The sequence below is a fragment of the Entamoeba invadens genome (genome assembly GCF_000330505.1).
Source record: "Entamoeba invadens IP1 unplaced genomic scaffold scaff_1105074724775, whole genome shotgun sequence".
In the NCBI taxonomy this organism is placed as follows: domain Eukaryota; phylum Evosea; order Mastigamoebida; family Endamoebidae; genus Entamoeba; species Entamoeba invadens.
This window is the reverse complement of record NW_004443536.1, coordinates 278,039-304,835: the sequence shown is the minus strand read 5'-3', so window position 1 is coordinate 304,835 and position 26,797 is coordinate 278,039. Positions and strand designations below refer to the sequence as shown.

Below are 26,797 nucleotides of genomic sequence, written 5' to 3'. Positions count from 1 at the left end.
CGTCCTTTCTCTTATATATAACATAAATGTCAATTGTGATAAATAATAATTTAAACAATCTATAATTTTATAATACTAATGTTAGTGAATAAATAATAAAAATTATTTAATCATAAATATAGCTTACTTTTCTATATTTTGTTGATAATAAATGCTTTTTTTTTTATATCAACAATTGATTTTTCTATAAAGCAATGGATGAAGACAATTTAATGATTAACAAAACGTTTAATAAATCGGGTAATTATTTTGTCTCCATTTTTATCGATTTTTTATAGTTTCATTATAGTAAAAATACCATTATAACAGGAATTAATAAATTCACCAAAAAACGTTGTCTAAGAATAGATATTCGAAAAGAAATAAAAAGATATAATACCCGAAATAGAAATGTTATGATCGAAGCTTCCGTTTCTATAATTAGTTGACGTCTTTCCCAAAATTGCACTTTAATAATTAAATACACCTTAAATAGTGTTTATTAAATTGTATTATGGAGGTATGGAACATGAATTACCAGGTGTGTAAAAAAGGTGCACATTTGTTGATTGTTTTAAAAATAGAAATTATTTTAAGTAAAATATAACCTGTTGAGTTGGGTTTATAAACCATCGTTTTATTTTTTTTTCTTTTATTTTTGTATAACACAATATAAACTATAAATTATGGTTATTTTAATTACAAAAACAAAGTAAGATATTTCAAAGCAAAAAAAAAGTTAAAAATTGTGTACAAATATTTTTTAAAACGATACTTAGAAAAAAACGTTTTCGAAGACAGTTCATTTATTGGTACAATTTCCCGTAAATCCACATAAAAAGCGTTTATTATACCATCAATTTTTCTACCCAATACATTTTATCACTTCGAACTATATTGTCATAATAAAATAAACTATTTAATAATTAGAGTCACAATAAAAAAAAATCACGACGGTTTAAAAAAAACAAAATTTTTACTTTTTTACAATTTTTTTCCACAACTTTCCCGAATTTTTCAGCCAATGGTCTTCCCACATTTTTTTCTTCGATGCAAAGAATTAAAAAAATTGTTTTTAGCAACTGAAAACCCCAAACGGATGGAGTCTTATCCTTCACACAATTTAGAGGAGTTACTTCCACTGATACACACATTTGATGGCAAGAAGTTGCCACCCAAGCCAAACAAAATCGTTCGCCCTTGGAAAGATGAGGAGGATGCGATGTTACTTCGTGCTGTCGAAGAGTATGGAACTCGACGATGGCATTTAGTTGCTCTTAAAATCCCTTCGCGAACACGTAAGCAATGTCGTGAAAGGTATTGTAATCATTTAGACCCCGAAATCATAAAAAAGCCTTGGACGACGACAGAAGACCAAATCTTAAAAGAAGCAAAAGACGTTTATGGTAACAGGTGGACGCTCATAAAAACAAAGTTACCAGGTCGAACAGCAAATCAAGTCAAAAATAGGTATTTTGCAAAATTCTCGGACGTCAAGGAAAAACCAAAAATTAACGAGTTGAATTTTAGAAACGAAATTAACGAGCTAAAAAGTAGAACGTGTCAAAGCCCTTTTAAACCGGTCGAAACAAGTCTTTACAACGTCGTCTTTGGTGGCTCTGTTGTTCATTGACTATTCAACTCCGGCATGCGAGAAACTTTTAATCGATTTTTGTGGAGCATTATATTTGTTCGTTTGTGTCTGGAAGTGGACCTTCATTACTATTTTTTACTTATGTTTAATCTGTGGATTTAGTTTTTTTTTTCTTTTTATTTTTGAGAATTATGTGGTTGGTTTTTTAATTTTGTATATAGTTAATTATATTTATTTAAAGATAATAGAGAATGACCATTTCTGCTTTTTTTTGTTTAGTTACAAATAAAACTATTACATATTGAATTCTTAATTTAAAAATATAAAACTACAAAAGATATTGAATAGTACTATTTATATACTATATTTATTAATAAACTAAGTTATTGATATACTTCTTTTTTTTTCTGATTTTAATTAATAAAATATCAAATAAAAATGTTTGATTAAAACAAATAAAAAAAATAGTAATTATTTATTATATTATAATATCTCTTATAATTAATATCCAAATTTTATTATAATGAAACTATATTATAGTAATAAAAGTATTTATTACATTAATGGTATAAAAAACTTAAATACGATAGATAGAACATTTTCATACGAAAATCAGTCAAAATCAATTAAAACGTCTTAATTTTTTTAATTCTCTTTTTCTTCTTTGCGTCTTCTTTCATCTCTTTTGTCATTGGTTTTTTCGAGTCACTTTTTCCTTGAACCTTTTTCTCTCGAATAGCTTTTTTTCGTTCCACATTTTTCAACTGTTTTTCCACACGATAAGAATTTGATTTCTTCTCATCTTTTTGTTCTTCTTTTTTCACATGTTCTGTGTGATTTTCTTTGACTTCTTTTTCTTCTTCATTTTCTTCTTCTTCCATTTTGTTATTTCCCGGGTAGTCTGCGTCTGTTTTAAAATAGTACCACCCTTGTCCATCTTCTTCGAGTGAAGAGACGTCCGACACGTTTTCGTCAATTCCAAGCTCATCGATGATCTTTTTCTCGATATCCTCATCCGATGAAATTTCGTCCAACCCTAACTCTTTCAACTCGTCTTCCAACCCGTCCAACTCTTTATCGACATTAGTTTTCCCTTCAAAGTTGTCGATATCATCTACTTGCTCTTTGATATCTTCCAAAGTCTTTTCTTTCAAATAGTGGTCCAAAAGACGTTGTAATTGGTCTTTTGTTTTTTGAAGGTAATTCAATTTGACGTCACGGAACATCTTTGTCGTGTCGGTGCCATATTCGTTGTACAAATCGCGAATATATAAATATGTTTCAAGTAACATCGTGCGCGCTTTCGCTGGTTCTACCTCCGGTGCAAATCGTGAAATCGTGGTCGTGTTCTTAAGAGGATAAGACATCCTTTGCTTTTCAATTGATTTAGGGTTTCTCTAAAACTCCTTCGTCATTTTCTGTGTTTTTTTTTTGTCAAACTATAAAGTTTAGTTGTATCACAAGTAGTAGTAATCTTATCTATTACGATTTTTTAATTTTGTTTTTATATGAGATTTCTAGTGCTGATCATTTTTGAAGTGCGTTTTAATCACATAATAAGAAGTGAAAAAACACGTTAAATGGTTTAAAACGATAATTAAAACTCTTTTTAATTTTTAATTCATTCAATTTAACTATCGGATTTCATTTATTACCACAAGTTTTATATCTAAGAAAAAAATATAAAACGATAATTAACATTGTAATATAAATAAACTAATAAATCATCAGACTTTTAAACTAACACAATTTAATTCTTATACTATATTAATAATACTTGAAATATCTTAAACAAACTTCATATTAAATGTTATTTAAAATAACTAAAATATTAGCAGAATCAATTTTCCGAAGTGATCCAGTTCAAGTAACTATTGTAGTATTGCATAAGTGCTTGCCAGAAGGTTTGCTGTTCATTAAAACACTCGTTGTGAATTTGAGTGACATTCATCAGAGTAGTGTCATCAATCCCTTTTTCTACACACTTTTCAGCAAAAGACTCAATCCCATTGGGTTGATTGTCAAAACAATTTCCAAGTGTTGCTGCTTTAATATTCATCGCACACAATTGCGCGGCTCCTACTTCTATTTGGTAAGACATGGATTTTTTTCGTTGTCACTTTCTTTCTCACTTTCTTTTTATTTATAATACTTCTTAATATAATATACCAAATTTTTATAGTATTTTTATTGGTATTTTTATTATTTTTATGTTTATCAATACAATGGTTTCATTAAAGTTATTTTTATTATTAGTATATTATAAATAATTTCTTTATTTATTATTCAAAGAAATTAACAAGACATTTTTAATTTACAAATTTAAGTTTGAAATTAACATATTTTTTAAATTAACATATTTCAGTTTAAAATTAACGAGCACTTTTTAATCGCTTTGAGTCAAACTTATAAAATCCACTAAAGTGAGGCGAGAAACCCACACCTGGAGAAAAACCCGCACCTTTTTTCTTTTTTCTTCCTTAAACCAATATTAATTGAAAAAACGTACACTTACAATTTTAACATAAAAAAGTTGTTTCTATAATTCAAAAATAAAAATGATAATGTCATGGACTAAAATTTAACACGCTGTTTATTAATTAATAATTATAATTAAAAAATACTTGTTTTAATACATAAAAAGTTTTATTGATTATATAAATAAGTTATATAAATTATATATTTATATAGTTTTTTTTAATAATAAAAACAAGTATTGAAAGTTTATTTCTTGTACATTTTAAAAAGATTAAACTTAACCTTAAATTATAAATATTTTATCAAATTAATTATTATTAGTTATAGTTAAATAAACTATTAATTTGTTGTATAATAATAAATTAAACGATGTAATTAACTTTACGTTTCATGTTTCGATAACGTTGATACTCACATTAAGAGGTCTTTTGCGTTTCCTAAACACAACGCTTAACACATACAATGCATAATAGATTGTACTACAACAGAGAAGTATAGATATTTTTTTTCGCGTTGAACAAATAAATATATATCCTAACAGGTCAGTTTAATAATCAATGAAAATCAACACAAAATTTCACAATAAACAAACCTTATATATTGATAAACTCTACTTGTTATATGTTATAAGTTCTAAACTTTGTGTTAATAAATATCCGAACCCAACATACAATGACAAACCAAAAGTTCAAAAACAAGATATGTAATATTACAACTTGTTTGAATATTAAAACATCCGCTGTTTCAAGTACTGTTGGTAAGTTATATTTATTTAACAACAGTTTCACAAACCATAAAAGGTGTTTTGAACATGACAGACGACTTAAGTAATCATATGAAATGTCTTTTTTAGTTTTCAATAACTATGAAATAATATAATTGTTCCATTTCTATTGATTACGATTTCTATTTTAAGTGGTGAGCATTTTAAACAATCTTGTAATTTTCTATTTTTAATTCAATATAAAACTTATTAATTTGGGTTTTTTAATTCTTTTTTGGTAATCGTTAAAATAAATCACAAAATAGTATTTGATTTACATGTTTAATAAAGAATTAAAAATATATTAAAATTTAAGTAAACAAACGACAAGTTATACTTCAATTGAAACTTCTTCGCAAATTTCATCGCCTTCTTCACTGCTTTCGGACGATAGATCGCAGTCTAAAGCATCAACAACTTTTCTTCTTCCTTTAAATACACTCTTTTCTCTGACGACATCCAATCCGAATTCTCCCATGATAAGTGGTGATCTTTCAGGAAAAAATTTAACCCTTATTTGGTTACCGACACCACGTTTTTTCTTTTGTGTGTAGAAAAAACCACATCTTCTAAAAGCACCGTTAATCGTTAAACCAGATGTTGCTCTATCCCATGAGGCATAAATAGAAACAATTTGTTTGGATAATGGTGACATAGCAAAATCTTCCAACTCACCTCTTGTTAGAGTGCCTTGATAAAGTGTCCTAATGATTTCCTTTTTCTTTCCTCTGGCTTTATCGGCATTTTCTAGCCCTAGTACCTCCAACACTTCTTCAACTGATTCTCTTGTAAGAATTTCTTTCTCCTTATCTTTATATGGTATTTTCATTAGTTTCTTTGTATTAGTTATATAATTTTATTTTTATATAAATTATTATTTAATTGTTATATTTTTATTATTAATAATAATAACAAACCTTTGTTGGGCCGAATATAGCAACGTCAAGAGGTTGTGTTAAATGAAAAGAATGTGGGCACAATTTTAACACGGCTATTTTGTTATCTTTGAAAAGTTTAAGAGCCTCATTAGTTAAATGGCACTTCAACCCATCCATTACAATCACCGCCCACTCGTTACGCAACTCTGGAGTTGAACGCCTGTTTTTCAAGTCTGGTAATAACACTTTTGTTATCCAATATATAAATATTGAAGATGTCATAAATGCTGTTTTCTGATAGACTATAACAATATCCCGGAAAAGTAAATACTCTTCCAAGTCGTTGTTTACAGTGTGTCTTGTAACAATAAAAAATGTTTTTGTTTTGGTGTTGTTGGCCCATATCCCAGCCACAAGAGTTATACGTTTAACACTTCTGTTGACTGAGTAATATTGGTCATGTGGAAGGTTCGGGTTGCAGTAACAGTATGTTTTCTTAGAATCAACATAAGGTATGAACCCACTTTCATCGACGTTAAGAAGCAGAGCAGGGTCAACTCCTGCCAAACGCACTGTGGTTCCACAATACTGTCTGTCGTTGTTAAGCATTATTTTTCCGTCTTCTATGTATTTGTTTAACTCTTCGTGATCAATTTCAGCTCTCATTTTATCAAGTGGATTTACTACAACTGGTTTAATATTTGTGTTGTGCCTCAACCAGTCCATAGTTTTTTAGGACTAAGTGGATTCCCTACAGCTTCTTCAACAATCATTTTTACGTTGTTTGAAAACAATGGTTTTCTGGTGTTTTGTTTATATTCTATAAGTTGTATTACCCGAGCCTTTCGAATTTCATTCAAAAGTGGGGGTCTTCCTGGATGAGCAACAGATGGTTTTTTGTATAAAGCCTTGCACGTGTTGTAGTTTGCATTTAGTACTTTGTAAATAGAAGCAAGTGAGGCCGTGGGACATTTCTCCTTTATAAAGTGCAATTGCTCCCATAAACCTGGGAGCTCTTTGATTGTATCTTCGTTTTGACTACAAAACGAAATAAGTTGAGCATCTTTGAGTGGTGCATTTAATAAGTTCAGTGTTTTCTCCGCTTTTGAGCGTTCACACATTGTTTTTAGTTTTCAGTTTTGTTTTTTTTTACCATTTGGTTTATAAAACTCAAAAAATACAAAGATGAATTTACGATCTATGGCGTTATCAATAAATAAAACGAATATCCATTATTCTCTCCTAACAATTAACAACTGTTTAATATTATCACTCCTTGTTTGTAATGAAAAATGCGAATAAAAAATATGCTCCAAAAAACATAAATCTAAAACCGTTTTTTGTTTATATATACATATGTTGCAAATATTGATATTAACCGGCCGACACAGACACCTCTGTGCCGGCAACAAGGACATGGTTCGTTTTTACGAACCATTTCATTCCCCCTTTCTAAAAATAAACAAAACAATCACTTAAATAGAACACATGACGATCCAAAATTTCGATATTTTTTTTCTTTTAAAAGAAAAAAACACTTCTTTCGTTCGAAGACCCAATTGACTGATAATATTTATTTCAGATCAATAAAACACAGAAAAAGAAAAATAATGGGTGCCAGTGTTAATTTAATGGTTTATAATATGGTTAATAAAACAATTCGAATAGTAAAAGTTAAATAATAAAAACAAATTATAAATAATTATAATAATATGATAAAAAAAGAAAAAGTAGCCACAAAATAACCATATTATATTATAAATATAAAACCATACAAGTCTAAGTGCTTTAAACGAATGCGTGTACTTGGAAAGCCGTCGGTGTTCATTAAATGCGTTATCTGAGCAAAAGGCGTTGTTATGAATTGATTTCTGGTTGTCTCGAAAATAATAATCAATTCTCGCGAATATTACCAAAACAAATAATTATTTTCTTACAAATAATTGAACATAAAGCAAAAAGTAAGTCGACTAATTGTATAGTAACTTTATTATTATTTTTGAGAATGATTTTTTGTTGATTTTAAATAGATTACTTAAATAGTTAAATTTACTATTAAAATAATGTATTTAATCATTGATAAACTATATTGTAAAACTATAATTTTGTACCCGATTTAATTTTCAAATGCATCAAACGAAATTATTGTTTGACAAAAAAAAATAAAAATCACAATAAAAACACCAAAAAGTCGGGAAAAGATGAACAAAAAAAAGAAATAACACAAGAAGAAAAATAATACAACATAAAAAGAGTTCATTTTAATGATAAAAAATTTGTATTAAAATAAGAAAATTGTTTCATGATTGGTAAAACTATGTGGCAAATTGCCGAGATTTCGAAATTTGGTTTGTTTTTACGAACCATGTCCTTGTCGGCCGGTTAATGGTTGCAATACACGTGATAGAAAACATCTGTCAGTTGCTTATAAATCAAGAAAATCATGAATAACAAAGATACACACCATCATTTTTGGATTGATAAAAAAAGATTTGTCTCAAAAAAAGTAAATCTTCGAATATTTTTGCTATTTTTTACTATATTATAGAATTTGTCTTGAAAAAAATGAAGCTATTATTAGAAATTGGGTTTTATTAAACAATTAAAAGTTAAAATTTATAGTTTATATCAGTAAACCATTAAAATAGTTTGTGTTATAGAATTAAATATATTTCAATAAACTCATTTAAAACCTGTTTAATAATACTTAAAAATTATGTAAAAATGTGGGTGGTTATTTTATTTTGTGATTTATTTCAAATCAAACTTGAATCATTTTCTATTTTTGAATAAAAAATACAAAAAAGAAGAAAAATTAACAATAATGATCCGACTTTTCTATTTTTTCGTGTTCTGGAAGTAAAAAAATACAACAATTGTGATAAAAGAAGTAATTAGAAAAAAGGTGCGGGTTTTTCTCCAGGTGTGGGTTTCTCGCCTCACTTTAATAGTTTTCTCGACTATGTTCCATCGGAAGAAACACTCGAACGTTCCTTTATCCGCAGTGATCAAGCCTTTTGAACGGAGTCCATCTCCCAAATCCCCATCTCCATACACTCACCCGTCACCCCATGTCACCACAACTCAAAAGCACCCACATCGGTCCAAGAGTGATGTTACAGCCCATCCAAAGTCCTGCACATTTCCCCGTCTCAACGTGACGACACACCAAACTCCACCAAAGCAATTTGAATCTTCGAATGGCGTTCTCAATGACGTTCTGAAAGGGTACTCAACCTCCCCATTCCTCGATAACTCCAACTTCCAGCTCGTCCGGAGACAGTCGTTGAACAACATCGAAGAGGAGGAATTGAACTTTCCGCTCTTCGAATTCTCTGAGGACACATCTCCCTCTCTCGACGACGACGGGGCCTTTCGCATCGAATTCGTTCCCACCAGAATTCAAGGTTATGTCATGGCTCAAAAGGAACTCCTCTCTAAAAAGCACCAACTCAATACTGAAATCGACAAACTTCAATCTGAAATCGACTCCTTGCTCAACGAAATTAACTTGGAAAAACTCTCCACAAATAGCCACAGCGATGACACTGAGGACTTGCCGGAAATTTAAATGTTGTCGGGCTGTTTGTATTATTCTCTTCATTACTATATGAAACTTATTCAAACTAATTCCACTTTAATCGTTGGTTATAACGGACGTTTTGTGCGCAAGTCAGTTACACAGATTGAACACACCAGATTTGATCTGTTTGTGAGTCTTTTCTCATCACAACTGTGTTTTCAAAGAGTTTAAATAATAATATAAATTATATTATAATTATATTATAATTTTTATTATAATTAATAAAAAACAAACCATGCCTTCTGCTTTTTTAATGTCATTCTTCTGAGATGCTCTGAAACACAACTTTGAAGTGGCGTTCACGTAAATGCAGGGTGGTTCGAAAGGGCGTGGTATGTGACTGAAAAGGTCGTTCAGTGTTTTGTTATAGATGTCCTGTCCAAATCTTCCTCTCAAGAGTTTGATGAAGTGGGGGAGGACATCTTTGTGGAGAGAAGACAACTTCTCTTTGAAGGAGATGTCCGCAAAGACTGAACTTCTCACCATGAAAGTTCTGAGCGTTTGGATCTCGTCGACGACACTTAATGACGGGTACCGATCCAATAAATCGTATGGGATAAGGACTCTGTCTTTACAATTGCCATAGAACATCCCAAAGACATTCCCCTTTTCATTCACGATCAGTATGTCCTTTGATTTGTCTTCTTCGACGGGGACAAACACCTTCTCGTTCTTTTTCTCTGTCGGACGTTTCTAGTGGTCAGACTTAATAGTATTATTATTAGTAATGTATAACAAACCACTTCAGACGAGAGAATACTCAAAAAGCTATTCTCAATACGGTGCTTGTTGACAAACGCAGTGAGGGTTTGGATGTCGAAGATTAAATCGGACCCTATAATAAAGACGTTTTGATACGTCAGTATCTTCTCTCGGTTTTCCTCTTTGTATCTGTCGATCGCCTCTGCGTCTTCGTACACCAATACGTTCACTTTTACCCTCGTTGTGAACTTCTCAAGTCCCGCCTTGATTGGTATCTCGTGGGTCTTCCCCACGACAATGTCAACAGACTCCACCTCTGCTTTTTCGAGAACTTCGAGCTGCCATTGGATGATTGACTTCTCGCCTATCATCGTTAAACACTTTGGAGGCTTGTCAGCGCTGTCGAACTTTGCTGTGTTGCACTTCTCGATGAAGACGAAGAGGAACTCTCCCTTGAAGTGTTGTGTAAACGACGAGATTGGGTAGTCGCTCATTTTTTCTAAATGAACTTTCTAGTCCTTCGCCATGGTTGTAAATTAAACTAATTATAAACTATAATTGAATTATTATGCGCTTCGTTATAGTTTAGACATCCAAAACCACTCATTGCTGCTTTTCAACGTACTCGCTCCACTCTTTAATCCTCTTCTCTTTCTGCTCTTTCGACTCTTCTATTTTATAATTTGTGAACCCGTCATAGTATTCACACGTTAGCTGTCTCTGATCAAACCATCTTCCGTTCATCAGTTTAATGCACTTCTCCGCGACATCGTTTGTGTAAAATTTAAGCATAACAACCCCTTGAGGATTTGTGCTGAAGACGATAACCCGATCAACAGGCCCACAACTCTTCCTTACCTCGCTCTTGATGTCGTTCTTCAGGTCGTCGAAGAAGCTTTGTGGCTTCTCCGTGGTGAGGTCGAACATGTTTTTGATAATGACGTGGACAATTTTTGAGTCGTCCCATTCGTCCTCTCTCTTCTGGTCGTACTGTTCTTTCCCTGTGTCTTGCACGCTGAAAAGTCCACTGATTCCAATCTTGCAATCTCGTGTAATCTCACTTTCGTCATAAAACTCAATAGCTTTCTGTGCAGATTCTTCGTGAAGGAAATAAAGGTTCCATTCGTTCGAATTCTCGCACTCCTTGACTTTTGTGATATCAAATTCGTCGGGACTGATTTTTTTTATGATTCCACAATGTCGGAAATATGACGCAAGATCCGATGACGTCATAGTTTTCGGCACATTTGTTACATAAATGCCATTCATCACCTCTTTCGTTTTGTTTACTATAGTCTCTTTTTTATTTGTTGTATTTTTTGAATTTGTTTTACGTGTTTTGTTAATTCTCACATTTCGTTTTGGTTGTTTTATGTCTTGTGGTTGCTTTATCTTTTTTGAGTCCATTTCATATCCAAGTTTTTCTTTTTTGACTCCATCTTATAGTTAGTTGTACTATAATTTACTTTCATCCAAAACTATCCACAATAATAATGAAAACTATAAAGAACCATTTATTTAACCATTTTTCTCAATACCTTTTGAATTTCATTGAACTACATTTTAATCCTATAATATACTAATAAAAGAAAAGAAAGTAATAACACAATCAGACGTTAAACCACATCATGTCCACCTCACCCTTGGATAACAATCCCGATTTAATAGCCAAATATTATGCCAACATTCCTTTCAGTTAACCTCAAACTTTTTCAGATATAAAGAGATGTGAACTTGATACAAAAATACCAAAGAAAATGGAGAATTGTGGCATCACTAAAAAGCAGATTCACGATCTTCGTCTATTTGTTGAATTTCTCAAGCAGAATCCCCAACAATTACAAAATCCCGAGTTAGATTTTTTGAAAGCATATATTGAGTCCTTTGGTGGTGTTGTCCCAAAATCCGAAGACATTCCCAAGCCAACCAAAATGGAAGAAGAAGAAGTAAAACACGAAGAACCACCAAAAGAAGAACCCAAACATGAAGAAATTAAAATTGAAGATCCTGATCTTGTTGAGCCCGATGTTTTAACTCCAGAGACACTTCCTTTAGACAAAGAAGTCACTGAAGACCAAGAAGTCTTTGCCATGACCAAACGGGGTGAAGCAAATGAAGCTTCCAACACGGGGGATCTTGAGAAAGCCGTTTCTTTAATCACCGAAGCCATTCTAGCCAACCCCCATGTCGCAAACTTCTTTGCCATTCGTGCCCAATACTATAATAAGCTCAGAAAGCCCAACGCGGCAATACGAGATTGCACCACCGCCATCAAGTTAAATCCAGACAATGCAAAGGCTTATAAGATGCGTGGACAAGCTTATCGACTCATCGGAGAGTATGAAAAATCAGTTCAAGACCTTCACCTCGGCAATCGTCTTGACTTCGATGAGAACACTTATGAGTTACAGAAGACCGTCGAGAAGTTCGTCGCTCTCAAAGAAAAAGCAACTCATTCACAAAAGCCCGCTCCCAAACAAGAGAAGAAGCCGGACGAGAAGCCACAAAGACCAGCTGGTTGTGATGGAAAAGGTGGATGTGGTTGTGGTCATACCTGTGGTGGATGCAAAGCTGGTGGATGTGGATGTAACAATACCAACAGTTATACTCAACCAAACTTCCAATGGACTCCAAAGGCAGACGCAACCTCTAACGCCGCTCCAAACATGGGAGGAATGCCTGGAATGGATGCTAATTCAATGTTCGCAGATCTCGCCAAAGATCCAGAGTTAATGCAAGCCCTCCAAGACCCAGACGTCTTACAAAAAGTCCAAGCCGCCATGGCAAACCCCGCAATGATGATGTCTTTAATGTCCGACCCCAAAGTCGGCCCGGTGATGACAAAGTTGATGCAGAAATTCGGCCAGAAATAATTCATTTCGCTTTCTCTTCCACTTTGAATTTCATCAGAGAGAACACAACACCATTAAAAACACTTCTCTTACAATTTTTTGAACCTCAGAATATTAATTAATAGTTATTAATTAATATTCTTGAGTAATAACTCTTCAATACATATTAATAGTATATCATAGTATAATATACTATTTAAAAGTGTTCCACTCGTCACAGAAAGTACTGATCAATGTACTTCGTTATGCTCTCCTCGATCTTCTCCGAAAACGTCTCGCCGCTCAGAAACAGATCTTCTGTGAATTTGAGTGTTACTGACTTCGCAAGTTGCTTGAATTGTTCTTTGTTTGGTATAATCCGGTTATCGTAATACGCTTGTAACTTCGCTACAACAGATTTACACACAGTCGTTTTGACTCGACTGTATTCCAGTGATTCTCTTCGCATCATTTCCTTCTTCTGACTCGAATACAGCCCAACCAACGGGTCATATGGCCCATCATAACTGTCATACCCATGTGTCTTCTCAAATTTGAAATTGACGCCTCTCTCGACTTCGGTCCACTCTCGTTCTCTGAAATTTGGGCTATTCCCGACTCTCTCCTCTCTCCCGCTTCTATAATTTTGTCTGTTGTCTTGTCCAAGTTGAATGGGGTGCGCACTTGGATTAAACTGCGCGTCTCTCTTGAGTTGTCCCAAATTGTCTTGTTGCAAAGGAATTGGTTGTCCCCCAACAGTTGCTATTGTGTTAGTCGTTGGTGCGGGTTGATACTCAAATTGTTGAGTGGGGAGTGCAGTACAATTCATCATGGGATTCACAACGGCATATGGCAAAGTAGTACCTACCATCCCACTTTGAGGCTGTTGTGAAGGGACTTGTTGAGGACTACTCTCCTCTTCCATCGGTTTCATAACAGTTAGACTTGTTTCAATGTGTTCGACACTTTGAATCGGTGGAATCCCTTTCTTTTTCTGAAGACGTGGGCGCTCCTTCTTTGGCTCTTTCTTCTCTTCTTTCATTACAAAAGACTCTTCCGTTCTGTCGTCATCTTCTTCTTCGTCGTGTTGGTGAAGATCGTCTAACTCAGTGTCTTCGGATATTTTGTTGAGTGCGGCGTATGTGCGTGATCGTGTGTTCTTTGCAATTGGTTCGTCTTCAGTCACATCGATCTGTTCTTCTACTGTCACACTCAACTCTTCTATCTCGGTTTCTGTATCACTTCTTTCCGCCATAGTTTGTTTGATTAATTTAGTTCTGTCATTTTTCATTTCTCTCTGAGATTTGGAAGATTTTGTTCCTTTGATTTTTACTATGTTTTGAAGTTATTTTTAATTGTTTTATAGTTCATTTATTTTTGATAATATACTTAATTATATAATATAAATTTTATTAAATAATTATAATAAAAGTGTAATTAAAAAATTTATTATTAAAATTGTTCATTTATACTATTAATTGATTGTTATTTTATTGTTATGATTAATAATAATTTTGTTATTAAAATAATTATTTATAATTAAAAAAAAACAAAAACATTTTCTGAAAGTTTGCCCATTTTTTTTAATACGTTTTTAATTTGGAAAAATAAATATTTTATTGTTATATTATAATTTATTTTTTTTACGAAAGTAATGATAAAGATATAAAACAAATAAAATAAATTTAAACTACTGTTATATTATAATTAAATTATAATTTATAGTATAGAGGTTTGAATTGTGTTAATTAGACACAAAGGAATGAACACCAATTGTTGTTAACATGAAAAACAAATGTTGAGTTAGTATCCAGCAAAAAGACGGAATAAAGGTATGCTAATAAAAAACAATAAACAAATTAATAATTAATAATAATAATTTGTTATTAAAAAATTATTTTTTGAAATTAGAAGTGTTGAAAATTAGAAATTTAATGATTATTTCTTTATATATAGACTTTTTCCACTCAATCCAGTACAACTATAGTGTACTAGAAAAATATAGTTTTTCTAATCACTTCTCAAATTAAAACGAAATAGTAATGATTATAGTACTTTTATTAAAAAGTATGCATTTATTTATGGATTAATTTGACTCAATTGCAGTCTCCAAAGATTCCACTCCTCTAATTAAAAAGAACTATTAAAGAGTTAATAAACAAATAAAGAACATTCACCTTACTCGGCCTTTTCTGTGGAAACCTTTTTCTCTGATGATTTCGAATCCTTTGATGATTTTGAGGAATTGGACTTTGACTTCGAACCCGATGACGTGGATCCACTTTTGTCACTACTTTTACTTTCGCTAGTGCCTTCTTTGTCTTCCTTGACTTCTTCTGCTGGTTTCACTTCTTCTTTTAATTCTTCTTTAGGTTCTTCTTTAATGTCTTCTTTCGTCTGTTCTTCTTTGACTTCAACCTTTGAGGCTGTTGGGACCTCTTCAACCTTTTCAGTTAAGTTTTCTTCTTCTTTGTGTTCTTTCTCTTCGACTTTCTCTTCATTTTTCTCTTCAACAGGTTCGGCTTTCGGTGACTCAACAGGAGGAACGACTTCTTCTTTGTGTTCTTCGACTTTGGGTTCCTCAACTTTTGCCACGTCTTCGTTGGTCTCTTGAGGCTCTTTGACTTCTTCTTTGGGGGATTCCTCTTCTTTCTTCTCTTCAGTCTTGTTCTCTTCTTCTTTGGTTTCTTGGACCTCCTCTTTATGTTCTTCCTCTTTTGGTGCGACTTTTTCGTCTTCTCCTTTTGCCGGTTCGTCAATCTTCTTGTCAGATTTTTTGTCTGAACTTTTACTTGAAGAATGACTTTTCTTCTCACTTGAATCTCCTTCGTTTTTGGTATCTGAGATTTGACTCGTTGACTCATCTACTGGTTTTTCTTGTTTAGACTCTAGTGAGACTTGAACTCCCTCTTTGTTTTTATTTGGTTTATCCTCTTCTTTTTTGGGTTGTGGCTCCTCTTTATTCTCAACGGGCTTGTCATTAGTTTTTGGTTTGTCATTCGCATCAACAAGATCGTGAGCACTTTCTTTCTTACAACAGAACATTTGCAATCACAGTTCTCATTTTCAGACTCAACAACTCACTTGACAACGTCTCACTTTTTTTCTTGCATTTTTTCTCTTCGTTTTTGGTTCGTATTCATTTGTTTTACTATATTTTATCATTTCTATTTAGTATTGTTTAGCTTATCATCTCACTTTTTCTTATCTTTGTTTGTTTTTTTCTCTAAACACAACAATTGCAAGTGAATAATATACTTATTCTATATATTTATTATAATTGTTTTTACAATTAATTTATCAAATCATGTTGAAACTAAAAACTTGCAAAAAATATCGGTTTTGTTCCTGTTTCAATTTCTTACTCGATTTGCCTTGTTTGGCCTAAAGGGTTATCAACCACCTTTTTTTATCATTTAATCATTTTTTTTATCCAATTAAGTTATATTGTTTGAATTCCGACTAAGAATACCATCATCAGTTTCTTTAAACAGAACCATTTTTACTATATTATAGTTAATTTAAACTATATAAAAACTAGTGCAGTACATTTAACTTATTTAAATTAAAATAGATTTATTTTGAAACATTTATATATTCTCAGTTTAATTATAATTATTAAATTATAATTAATTATTTAATTTATTTATTAATATTAAGATTTTTTGAACTATATTTATATTTAATGAAATTATAATTATAATGAAATTCGTTTCCTCGATAAGTTCAAAGGTCTTTGAAAAGAACAATTCATTTATTCCAACCATTATTCCTTTTTGATTTAAAAAATGAATAAAAACACTCAAATTTGTATGATTTTATTCATTTTTTAAATCAAAAAGGAATATGACTTCAACAATAAGACCTTTATTTCTAGTATTTTACAAAAATATATTCAAAATAGCATATTAATAGTTTCATATTATAAATACAAATATAATAGTAAAGAACTATTTTGTGATTATTTTCTAATTGTTATTAATTACATAGTTAAAACTTTATCAGTAATAATATTTCCACACATGATATAAAACAACTATTAATTAATAGTATAAATATTAAAACAATTTAGTTAAATAAGTAAGTCTTTTCTAACAACTCGATTTTTCTTGGGCACTTTTTCTTGAGTTTGTTTTGGGGAGTCTATTCCTGGTCTTGGCGAATCGGAGAGAATTGTTTTAATTTCGTCTCCATTGATCACAAATTGTTCTGTAGTGTTAATTTTTGTCGCCACAATTTCTTCCAAACTTTTCACGATGTCGCCCATTGAACTTCTTTCCTCAAGATTCATACACCAAGCCTTTTCAATAACAGAGTATAATATCTTAGACATTCCTTCCCTATATGGCGGGCGATTTCCTTTAAACACAAAATCAGCGATCATCCAAGGGAATGCAAATTCTTCAGATGGGAAAGCCTCTCCCCAAACGTCTATTTCAAACATTGTAATAGCAAAGGAGTATACATCTGCTCCATATCCATACTTGATACCTTGTAAGACCTCAGGCGCCATATAAATAGGTGTTCCGATGCCTTTTGTGAACGTCTTATTTTGAGTGAATGCGTTGATATTTCGACTTGACCCAAAATCCGTCAGTTTAGCGTTAGTCTTCTCGTTTGGGACCAAAGAGAACACAAGGATATTATCAGGCTTGATATCTCTGTGTAACACTTCGTTATTGTGTAAGTACTCAATGCCCTTAGAAGCATCTAATAAGAGTTTATACCGTATTGAATATGCTTCACTCGCCTTCGTATTAACATCTTTAAGGGACTGTAAAGACCCATACTGTGCAAATTCAGTGACCATACAGATCTTATTTGGTATAACTACAGCTCCATAGAAGTGGACGATATATGGACTTCGGAATTTGTCTAACATCGACACTTCGAGTTTAAACTCGTCAAGAGAATCATCGCCGGGGCGTTGTATCATTTTCTTGATTGCTACTGTGTTTGTTCTATATATACCACGATACACTACACCAAAAGAACCTTCACCAATCTTCTTCTCTTCTTTTAACTCGTCGTAATCTATCATAGTCGACCAATCAGTCTCTACTGATACTCGAAGAGCACCTTCTGATACTTTTCCTTTATGTAAGTCTAACACAGAGAAGATAATGTCGTCATTGATTTTGCACGTACAAGCCGGTGTTAAATATAACTTGAATTCACACGCCATTCCTTTGTGTAATGTCACCATTGAAGGCTCTGTTCTAAGATAATATTTTGATGATGGGAGACTCTCTTTTGTTGTGAATTGTACTTTGATTGTATGTTCGCTTATATTCCCTATGTAAAACGTCTCTTCATTCTCTTTGCCTACAGGAATGTTCTCTTCGTCGTAATTTAACACGTCTCTGTCACACACTATAGTCGCAATAGAGTTTGTAAATTGAATGTCTGAATATCTCATCTTGAATATCACTTTACCCACATTCGCTTCTTTTTCTCGCTGCTTGAAACGGAAGACTATTATTAAGGTAACTACTACAGCTACTAGTAATATCACTATAACGGCTACACCAAATACAATAGGGATCGTTGCTAATTCTACACTCTTTTGCTCACATGACATCCGGTCTTTTGAGAGACTGTAATACCCTGCACATCCAGTACATGTCGAATTAAACGCACCTTCACATTGACTCACTGTTGTATATGAAATGCATCCAAATTCGGAATTAAATGTACTTCGAATATACCCAGGACTACATGTAACACACTCAGTTGCACCACTCCCTTTACATGAGTCACAATTTTCAGTACACTTGTTGCACTCGGAGAAGAAAAGGTAGTATCCAGTGTCACATTGTATACACCCACGCGATGTCTTGTTTACACAATTTGTTAATGTGTCAAGTGGAACACAAAAGTCCATGTGGTCACTCTTAAAATAGTCTGCAATACACGTGTTACAGGATTTATATGTGCTACACGTTTCACATGATGTATCACAATCTTTGCATGAAATGCCCTCCCGGTAATAATGCGGTTTACACTCATAACACCCATCTCCACTCGTTAAAAAGTGTTTGCAAGAATTGTCCTCACCTATCTTTATACACTCACCTTCACTTTTGTAGTACCCTTCATTACACGAAAAACACACTGTCTCATTTGAACACGTCTCACACATAGAAGGACATTTCACACATGCAGCGCCACTTAAATAAGTTCCTCTTTCACAACGCATACACCCACTCCCCCCTTCACGTACACAATTTTCGATGGATACTATTCTACTATTATCTTCTTCTTTTAAAGCTTTTAAAATGTTTGATTGGTTGATTTGTATTGAAGCATCCAATTTAGTGGTAGTGTCACATTGATTGTTTTGATACATCTTCCCATAGCACTCCAAACATCCATCTATAGTCTGATATTTGCACCCATTTGTCACAGCAGAACACGTTCCTGAGATGTCCAAGTAATACCCATCTTCACATACTACACATTTCATGTTAATTCCAACGGTTCGACAATTCTCAAATATGGAATTGATACATATTTCATTGTACCGAATTGTACCTTCTGGACATGTTAAAACGCCAAAGGAATCACATTGCAAGGCAAAGTTATCGCATGCACTACACATCCCTGAATGCAAAAAATATCCACTTTTACACGTTCGACATGTGGTGACACCTTTTGTCCCTCGAGAATATACAGCACAATAATCGTCTTGATCAGAACACACTTTTAACCCCAAAAAGTCGGTCAATACCTTTCCTTCGTCACATTCAAAGATTTCAGTACCCATTGTATCTGTGTTGTATATACACACTAAGCTACCTACACATTGTTCTACACCATGTAGTCCATTGTAATATCCAATTTCACTATTGTAACACTGTCCGTTTCTTGAATATAGACATCCCTCTGTTTCATCTACAATACACACTCCTTCACTTACACTTTTGTTGTCTTCACATACAAGACAAATATCACCATCTGTAGACACCTTTCCTTTCTCGCAATTTTCAATTATTCCACATGTCGATGTGAGGGAAACAACATCTTCACAATGTGAAGAACATACCGTATCTTGAGTTTGGATTGTGTCATCACAACTTAAAGAAATACACTGGCCTTGTTCTTGAACATATCCATCTCGACACTTTACACAGAAATTGTATGTTGCTGCAAGCTCACAATTTTCCATAATAAGTGCAGCACTTTCACACTGTTCTTTCTCGTTCTTGACATACCCTTCTTTGCAGTCTAGACACCCAGATGCGGCATCACCTTTACACCTCCCAGGTATACACGAATTAGGATTAGTTAAAGTGCAGACCCTACACTCTCCATTAGACAAATAATATCCACTGTTACACGACAAACACTCTGTGGAATTTGGAGAGCAATTGTTGGGCAGACAATGCATTGGATTTGAGTCGTCGCACTTTTTGCAGATGTGGTCCTCCAAGTACTCATCGTCGTTACACGAAGTGCAAACACCAGTAACACCATCACACAACTTACATGCATTTGTTGTACATGAAACGCACTCCCCATTGTTCATAAAGTACCCCAATGCACAATCATTGCACTTATCTTCTTCATAAAGTGAACATCGATTTTCTTTGCAATGAAGTACATTATCAGCGCCACATTTTAAGCACGTCTTAGAATGTTTGTAGTATCCATAATCACAAATGTAACAGTCTCCATTTGTTTTGTCACACAAGTAACACCCCTTATCTTTAGAACAATTGTTGCACAATGTGTCGACAAGGTAGTACCCTAAAGTGCACTCTTGACATACTTGATATTCCGACTGCGAACACAAATTTTGTGCACAATGCATGTTATTTTCTTTGTCACATGCAACACAGTAATACTCACTATTTGGAGAGTAATTGGGTTCACAGATGTCACACGGTTTGTTCTGTTGATCACAATTTAAACAATGAGACGATTCACAGGCTACACATGACCCATTCTTTAATGTATATCCCTCTGTACAGGATGTACAGATCCCGCTCCGTGAATCACAAGAAGTGCAATGCTTCGATAAACACGTTTCACACACTTTTCCAGCAGGGTAGAACGTTTCTGCACATTGTTGGCAACCATCACGATCCGAGTAACACTTCATACAATTCGCCTTTGTGCTACAATCCACACAAATCGCGTTTTCCAAGTAATACAACTCGTTAATACACTCATAACAAATGTCCGATGCACTACAACTGAGACATCCAGGCATCTTGTTACTACATGATAGACATTTCCCTTCAGACATATAACTCCCTTTAAGACATGAATTACACCAACCATTAATAGAATTACACTCCGAACAATTTTGTGAAGTACATGTCACACAATTTCCATCACTTGGATACATACCCAATCCACACTCAAAACATTTGTCTGTTTGGGGGTCGCATGTCACACAATTTGCTTTGTTTGAGCAGGGAGTACACGTTCCATTTATGTTGGAGTAATTACTGTCACAGACTATACAAGAACTTTGCGAATCACATTTTGCACAATTTGTATTACATTTAGAACACATTTTGTTGTCTAAATAATATCCATTAACACATGCTGAACACTCTCCAGTGGTTGAATCACACTCTTTACAATTCTTTGTTTCGCATAATGCACATCCAGTGATGTTTGGATAGTATCTATCAAAACATGTGGTGCATGTGTCACTATTTTTAGAACACACCATACAATGACTCTTTTCCGAACATTTGTGACATTCATTTTCTTTTAAATAAAACTCATCAAAACAAGATGTACAGACGGAAGTCGATGTACACTCGCCACAATTCGAAAGTGCTTTAGAACAGACTTGGCAATTACCAGTCTTATCTATGTAGTAACCAGATATACACGTAGTGCATATCCCACTTTGTGAATCACACTCTGTACAATGTTTAGAGGCACAACTTATACATCCCGATAGATAAGGGAAATACCCCTGTTTACAAACATCACACTTGTCTGATGTACGCGAACATGTGGCACACTCAGGCTTGAGCACACAACTCAAACATAATTCACCAGAAAGGTAATTCCCTTCAAGACAGTCATAACATCCACCCGTTGCGGAACACGTGTTACACCCTTTTGTGGAACAATTATAACACAACTTATTGTCTAAGTACTTCCCATCTTCACAAATGTAACACTCTTTTTGTGTTGGTGAGCACTTGAGACATCCGGTGATGGTCGAACAAGGAAGACAAGTCTGTGTGGTATCAAGTAGATACCCATCCTCACACTGTGAACACTTCCCATCTTTTGAACATGTTGCTGAAGTCCCATAACAGTGAATAGTCTTACATGGCTCACAATTGTTAATTGTCGAAGTTGTGAAATATCCATCGTAGCAGTCAGTGCACTTGTATGAAGATACAGAACACGTCTTACACCCCAAAGTGTTTTGTCTACAGTCTATACATTCAGTCCCATTTGGAGTAAATCCACCTTGACATGTATCACAGTTGTCAGATGTCGTTGAACATACAAAACACCCCAATTTCTCCTCACAAGAAACACATATATTGTCTTTCATAAAGTATCCACTGAGACATTCATTGCACTGATACTCCGTTTGTGAACACTTGGAACATCCAGTTATATTCCTGCAAAGTACACACTGATTATCTAATGTCATGGTGTAACCATAGTCACAAGAACCAACACAATACCCATCTTGTGTACACGACGCACAATGCTTTTCAGAACATGGAACACATTTGCCAGACTGTATATAATAATTTGAAGTACATAAAGAACATCTGCCAGTCGTCGAATCACAGACATTACAATTCTGTGAGGCACAAGAACTGCACCCTTTACCATTTGGATAGTAATCTTTATCACATACATTGCATTGGTTTGATGTAAGAGAACATGTGAAACAATGGTCTTTAGTTGTACACAACTCACACTGTTTATAGTCATTCAAAAAATACCCCGACATACATGTGCGGCATTGCCCAGTCACTTTATCACAGTCCTCACAGAATATTTCAGTGCATTTCGTGCAATTTGAGTTCCTCAAAAAGTACGTGTCTTGACATACAGAGCAACCGTATAACATCGTTGAACACACATCACATCCTTCTACATTACCTTCACATTTTCTACACTCTTTAGAGGAATATAATGTATACGGTTCTTGACACTGAACACATATCCCTTTAGCACTACATGTGTGACAATATAATGGTGTTGTGCAGTCGACACATGTACTTGAAACAAGGGAATATCCGTCCATACACGACAAACACTTTCCATTGACTCTTGAACATCGATCACAAAATTTAGTGGTGCATGGCACACAAGCGCCATTATATAAGTAATATCCATCAGCACAAATTAGACACACTGATGTCGACGAACACACTAAACAGCCAGTGCTACCAGATAATGGTGTACACACATTATTATTATTATTAGTCTCACATGTTCCACACTTCTTTAAACATGAAAAGGTGTTGTTTGAGTCGATTGTGAAGGAGTAGCATTTATCTCCATTAATAACCAAAGGGATATTCAAGTTGATAGTTATTAAGCCTGAGACAGTGGATGTCATATTCATTGTCATTTGAGATATGATGATAGTACCTTCATTAAGTGTCATATTGTCTATATTCGTGTTCTCTATTGTGTACACCCCACCTGTGAAATAACTTAAATCGGATATGTCTATTGTTAATGTGAACATATTATTCCCATCATTGATAGTCATTTTGTGTATTGTAGACGCGTTGTTTCCAACGACTTTCACATTGAGTCCATCTCCACTAAATTGCATTTTTAAACCACCAAATAAAGAAACTCCACTGATGTCGCCAGACACTATAAATGGCGTTGTGTAACTTTGAGTAAAGTCCAATTTCACGCCATTATCTGCCACAATCACTGCATCGATATGTTGATTATTGATCGAGTAAAATTGATCTGTATTGTCAAAGTGAATAGTGCACAATTCTCCAAAGCACGGACAGTGTTTGAATGTGAAAGGGTAGTCTATATACAATATTATACTCTCAGTAGAATCGATATACTGTGTACCATTTAATTCACAAAATACAGTAGTATCTAATTTGTTGATATCTTTACAATACCGCAGAAGTCGTGGAGTTGGTAAGATGAAACTGTCTTTAAGTGAATAGATAGAGTCCAATGAAATAGTTGTAGACGACGATATCCAATCAAAACATGGAGTGATAGAGTCTATAGCATCTAGTGCTAAAAATAGAGATGCTCCATTTGAAGTGAAAAGGGGGTCTTTATGTTCGACTGTCAAATTAAAAGTCCCCACAAATCCGCCATTGACAAGTTGTGTATCGTCTTTTACTAAGTTGCTTATAGCGCTGGATGAATAGACTATATCCCCAAATAAGAAACTTGATCCATTGATTCGAGAAGAATTCAATAAATAAAGACAAGGATATGGCTTTGTTCTTGTATCTGCATTGAAATATGTTGGTGTTAATACTGAATTCCCTTTCAAATAGAAATTTGTGCCTTTTCCAAAGCTTATAGAGTCGGGACTTAAGTCTGAGTTCTCAAGAATTAAGTCGGAAGAGATTAAGACACTAAGGGTGTTGATACTCGACTGTGAATTCTTTAGTGTCAAAGTACTTTCCACGATTGTCATAATGTCAACCACAATATTATACTTGTTTACCTCGTAACTCTCGCGACTGAGTGTAAAATTGTTAGCGATGTTGAGTGTTGCGTTGTTGAGTATTTGAAGGGTCTTATATCTATTCACATTGATATACCCATATATGTCAAGATAAACGTTTTCTCGGACGATTAAACCACCTGATCGACTGAATGGAAAATATGCGTTTGGATCTGAAGGGTTGCTTGGGGGATCAATACTGAGTATCGCGTTGATTCGAACATCTATAATGTAATCAGTGAGGAATAAATGAGTGTAACAGTTGGTGTTATACAGAAATACAGAGTCTGGTTGGTCTATTATTAAAGAAGAGCAAGAAGAGTCAATACCTTTCAAATCTTTGAGTGAGTCGTTGTAATATAGAATTATTATTATCATTAAGTAGAACAAACCTTCGTTTGTACAAAAAAAGGAAGAAGGGACTGAACACAATTCAGAAGAACTCATCACAACATAAAGTGTGACTATCAACAAGCATAGTGCCATTGTTTATTATTTGAAAGATACATTTCGTGGTCAAAAGAATAGTAATATTGTATTGTTTTGTTACTATTAAATTATAGTTTGTTTTGAGTATCAATGAAAGCGAAACTAAATGAATTGTGGACTGTGAAAAAGACGAATAAAAGCATATTAAATAAATATGGAAGTAAAAACAATTAAGAAATGCTTCACACAATCAAAATACATTCTTTTGTATGATATTTTTAGTATCTCATTTGATTGTAATAACTTATTAATAAATTAATAATTAAAAAATATAATCAGGATTTATTATTTTTTTTGGTAATAAAGAAAAAAATTCTTTATTACCGAATTTTTTACTATAATATAAAGTTTATATTATAAACTATGATTTAAGATTGAATTGTTTTTTATTATAAGAGTTAGTTTCTAATAATTAAAAAAATAAGAATAAACAAAGTGATGTTTTATGATTTTTTAGGGAATTGTCTTAAGATATAATAACACTTTTTGTGTGGAAAAATAATTAAAACTCCTGATTTAAAAAAAACAAATAATCTTTGTTCGGATCAGGCGTTTCCAAAATAATTATTGCCGAAAATGTGGTATTATAACGTACGAATTTATAAGAGAAAATAAACATTTTGGTTATTAAATGGTGACGTGGGTAATTAGGATTGTGATTTTGGAAACCTCTGGTTCGGATTAATTAATTTTTGTCACAAAAACATATTATTAATAATCAACCATATGAATATAGCACAATGTATAATAATATATAAAATATTTTTTATAGTATTGTCTAATTTATTTTAAAAAATGATTTTGACACCAAAAGAAAACCTCAAAAAACGACTTGATTGCTCTAACAAATTCTAAACAAATAATATATTTATTATAATATATAGATAAAAGCCATCCAATCACCTCACCCCATGGAATATAAAGAGCAAAACTCAAATTGAAGTTAAGAGATGAGTGACGAACCGAAAGCTCAACAAAACGTTTTAATAATTTATTTTACACGGGATGGTCATTCCGAGAAAATAGCACAAGATCTTCATGCTGCTATTCCTTCTGACATTATTAAAGTCCAAGAAAAGGAAGAAATGAACCGAGGAGGGGTGATGAACTATTTATATAGTTTCAATGAGTCATACTTTGGCTCAGACAACTCTTCCCTTCTTAAGACTGAAAATTTGACAAATACCGAACACTACAAATCTTTTATATTTATTGGTCCTGTTTGGTGGTGGGGTATCAATGGGCCTTTAAAAAACGCTTGTAAGGAGATTTTAAAGACTGTGACTCCTTCACAACACGTCTTCTTAGCTTTAAGTTTCAGAGGAAAAATGAACCCCGGAGACAAAGGCAGTTTCGATGAATTCAAAAAACTATTCACATCAAAAGCAATAGTCCACGACAATTATTTACGATGCCAAGAAGATGACTACGCTTCCGGCGCTGTCAAAGAACAATTCGACGCCTTTGTTGTGGAGATTAAAAAGGCTTTAGAATAAATGCAATTTTTATTATAAAATTTAATTGTTTAATTATTAAATTAACTATTGATATATTAATTAATATAATTATTAATTAAACTATTAAATAATTTGTATAATTATACTATTAATTATACTATTATATATACTAGTAATTATACTAGTAATTATACTATTTAATACAACAAAGCAATTAGACTCAATTCAAATATTTGCTCAACGCCTCTGCACCGAGATGCTTTTGAATAATAGAAGTGAACTGTCTAGTTGCCTCGACGACATCTTGGTTAGTATCTTCCATCAAGTCCGTCATATAAGGTAATGACTCTGCAACGAGATAGGATATATCGACACCCAAAG

At 33.3% G+C, this 26,797-nt stretch overlaps 10 protein-coding genes across 10 annotated transcripts; 3 read left to right on the top strand and 7 right to left on the bottom strand.

The window, feature by feature from the left end:
* Positions 1 to 493: 493 nt before the first annotated feature.
* EIN_399710 (hypothetical protein) lies at positions 494 to 1,612 on the top strand (the record flags this gene model as incomplete). The annotated part of the gene is made up of 3 exons (XM_004258654.1): positions 494 to 550; positions 697 to 766; positions 822 to 1,612. 3 exons carry the CDS (start codon positions 494 to 496, stop codon positions 1,610 to 1,612), a joined length of 918 nt encoding a protein of 305 aa, XP_004258702.1.
* A 587-nt stretch (positions 1,613 to 2,199) lies between these two features.
* EIN_399700 (hypothetical protein) lies at positions 2,200 to 2,940 on the bottom strand (the record flags this gene model as incomplete). The annotated part of the gene is made up of 1 exon (XM_004258653.1): positions 2,200 to 2,940. The coding sequence occupies one exon, from the start codon at positions 2,938 to 2,940 to the stop codon at positions 2,200 to 2,202; it is 741 nt and encodes a 246-aa protein (XP_004258701.1).
* Positions 2,941 to 8,924: 5,984 nt separating this feature from the next.
* EIN_399690 (hypothetical protein) lies at positions 8,925 to 10,471 on the bottom strand (the record flags this gene model as incomplete). The annotated part of the gene is made up of 4 exons (XM_004258652.1): positions 8,925 to 9,247; positions 9,389 to 9,398; positions 9,510 to 9,968; positions 10,016 to 10,471. The coding sequence occupies 4 exons, from the start codon at positions 10,469 to 10,471 to the stop codon at positions 8,925 to 8,927; spliced, it is 1,248 nt and encodes a 415-aa protein (XP_004258700.1).
* A 109-nt stretch (positions 10,472 to 10,580) lies between these two features.
* On the bottom strand, positions 10,581 to 11,210 carry EIN_399680 (hypothetical protein; the record flags this gene model as incomplete). Its single annotated transcript, XM_004258651.1, has 1 exon — positions 10,581 to 11,210. The coding sequence occupies one exon, from the start codon at positions 11,208 to 11,210 to the stop codon at positions 10,581 to 10,583; it is 630 nt and encodes a 209-aa protein (XP_004258699.1).
* A 524-nt stretch (positions 11,211 to 11,734) lies between these two features.
* Positions 11,735 to 12,850, top strand: EIN_399670 (Hsc70-interacting protein, putative; the record flags this gene model as incomplete). The annotated part of the gene is made up of 1 exon (XM_004258650.1): positions 11,735 to 12,850. The coding sequence occupies one exon, from the start codon at positions 11,735 to 11,737 to the stop codon at positions 12,848 to 12,850; it is 1,116 nt and encodes a 371-aa protein (XP_004258698.1).
* A 193-nt stretch (positions 12,851 to 13,043) lies between these two features.
* EIN_399660 (hypothetical protein) lies at positions 13,044 to 14,386 on the bottom strand (the record flags this gene model as incomplete). The annotated part of the gene is made up of 2 exons (XM_004258649.1): positions 13,044 to 14,105; positions 14,366 to 14,386. 2 exons carry the CDS (start codon positions 14,384 to 14,386, stop codon positions 13,044 to 13,046), a joined length of 1,083 nt encoding a protein of 360 aa, XP_004258697.1.
* A 600-nt stretch (positions 14,387 to 14,986) lies between these two features.
* EIN_399650 (cylicin-2, putative) lies at positions 14,987 to 15,853 on the bottom strand (the record flags this gene model as incomplete). The annotated part of the gene is made up of 1 exon (XM_004258648.1): positions 14,987 to 15,853. One exon carries the CDS (start codon positions 15,851 to 15,853, stop codon positions 14,987 to 14,989), a length of 867 nt encoding a protein of 288 aa, XP_004258696.1.
* A 1,027-nt stretch (positions 15,854 to 16,880) lies between these two features.
* EIN_399640 (protein serine/threonine kinase, putative) lies at positions 16,881 to 24,956 on the bottom strand (the record flags this gene model as incomplete). Its single annotated transcript, XM_004258647.1, has 2 exons — positions 16,881 to 24,808; positions 24,863 to 24,956. 2 exons carry the CDS (start codon positions 24,954 to 24,956, stop codon positions 16,881 to 16,883), a joined length of 8,022 nt encoding a protein of 2,673 aa, XP_004258695.1.
* A 953-nt stretch (positions 24,957 to 25,909) lies between these two features.
* On the top strand, positions 25,910 to 26,455 carry EIN_399630 (hypothetical protein; the record flags this gene model as incomplete). Its single annotated transcript, XM_004258646.1, has 1 exon — positions 25,910 to 26,455. The coding sequence occupies one exon, from the start codon at positions 25,910 to 25,912 to the stop codon at positions 26,453 to 26,455; it is 546 nt and encodes a 181-aa protein (XP_004258694.1).
* Positions 26,456 to 26,636: 181 nt separating this feature from the next.
* EIN_399620 (hypothetical protein) lies at positions 26,637 to 26,797 on the bottom strand (the record flags this gene model as incomplete). Its single annotated transcript, XM_004258645.1, has 2 exons — positions 26,637 to 26,719; positions 26,764 to 26,797. Coding segments are annotated over 2 exons (117 nt in total), but the record flags the coding sequence as incomplete, so codon positions are not given.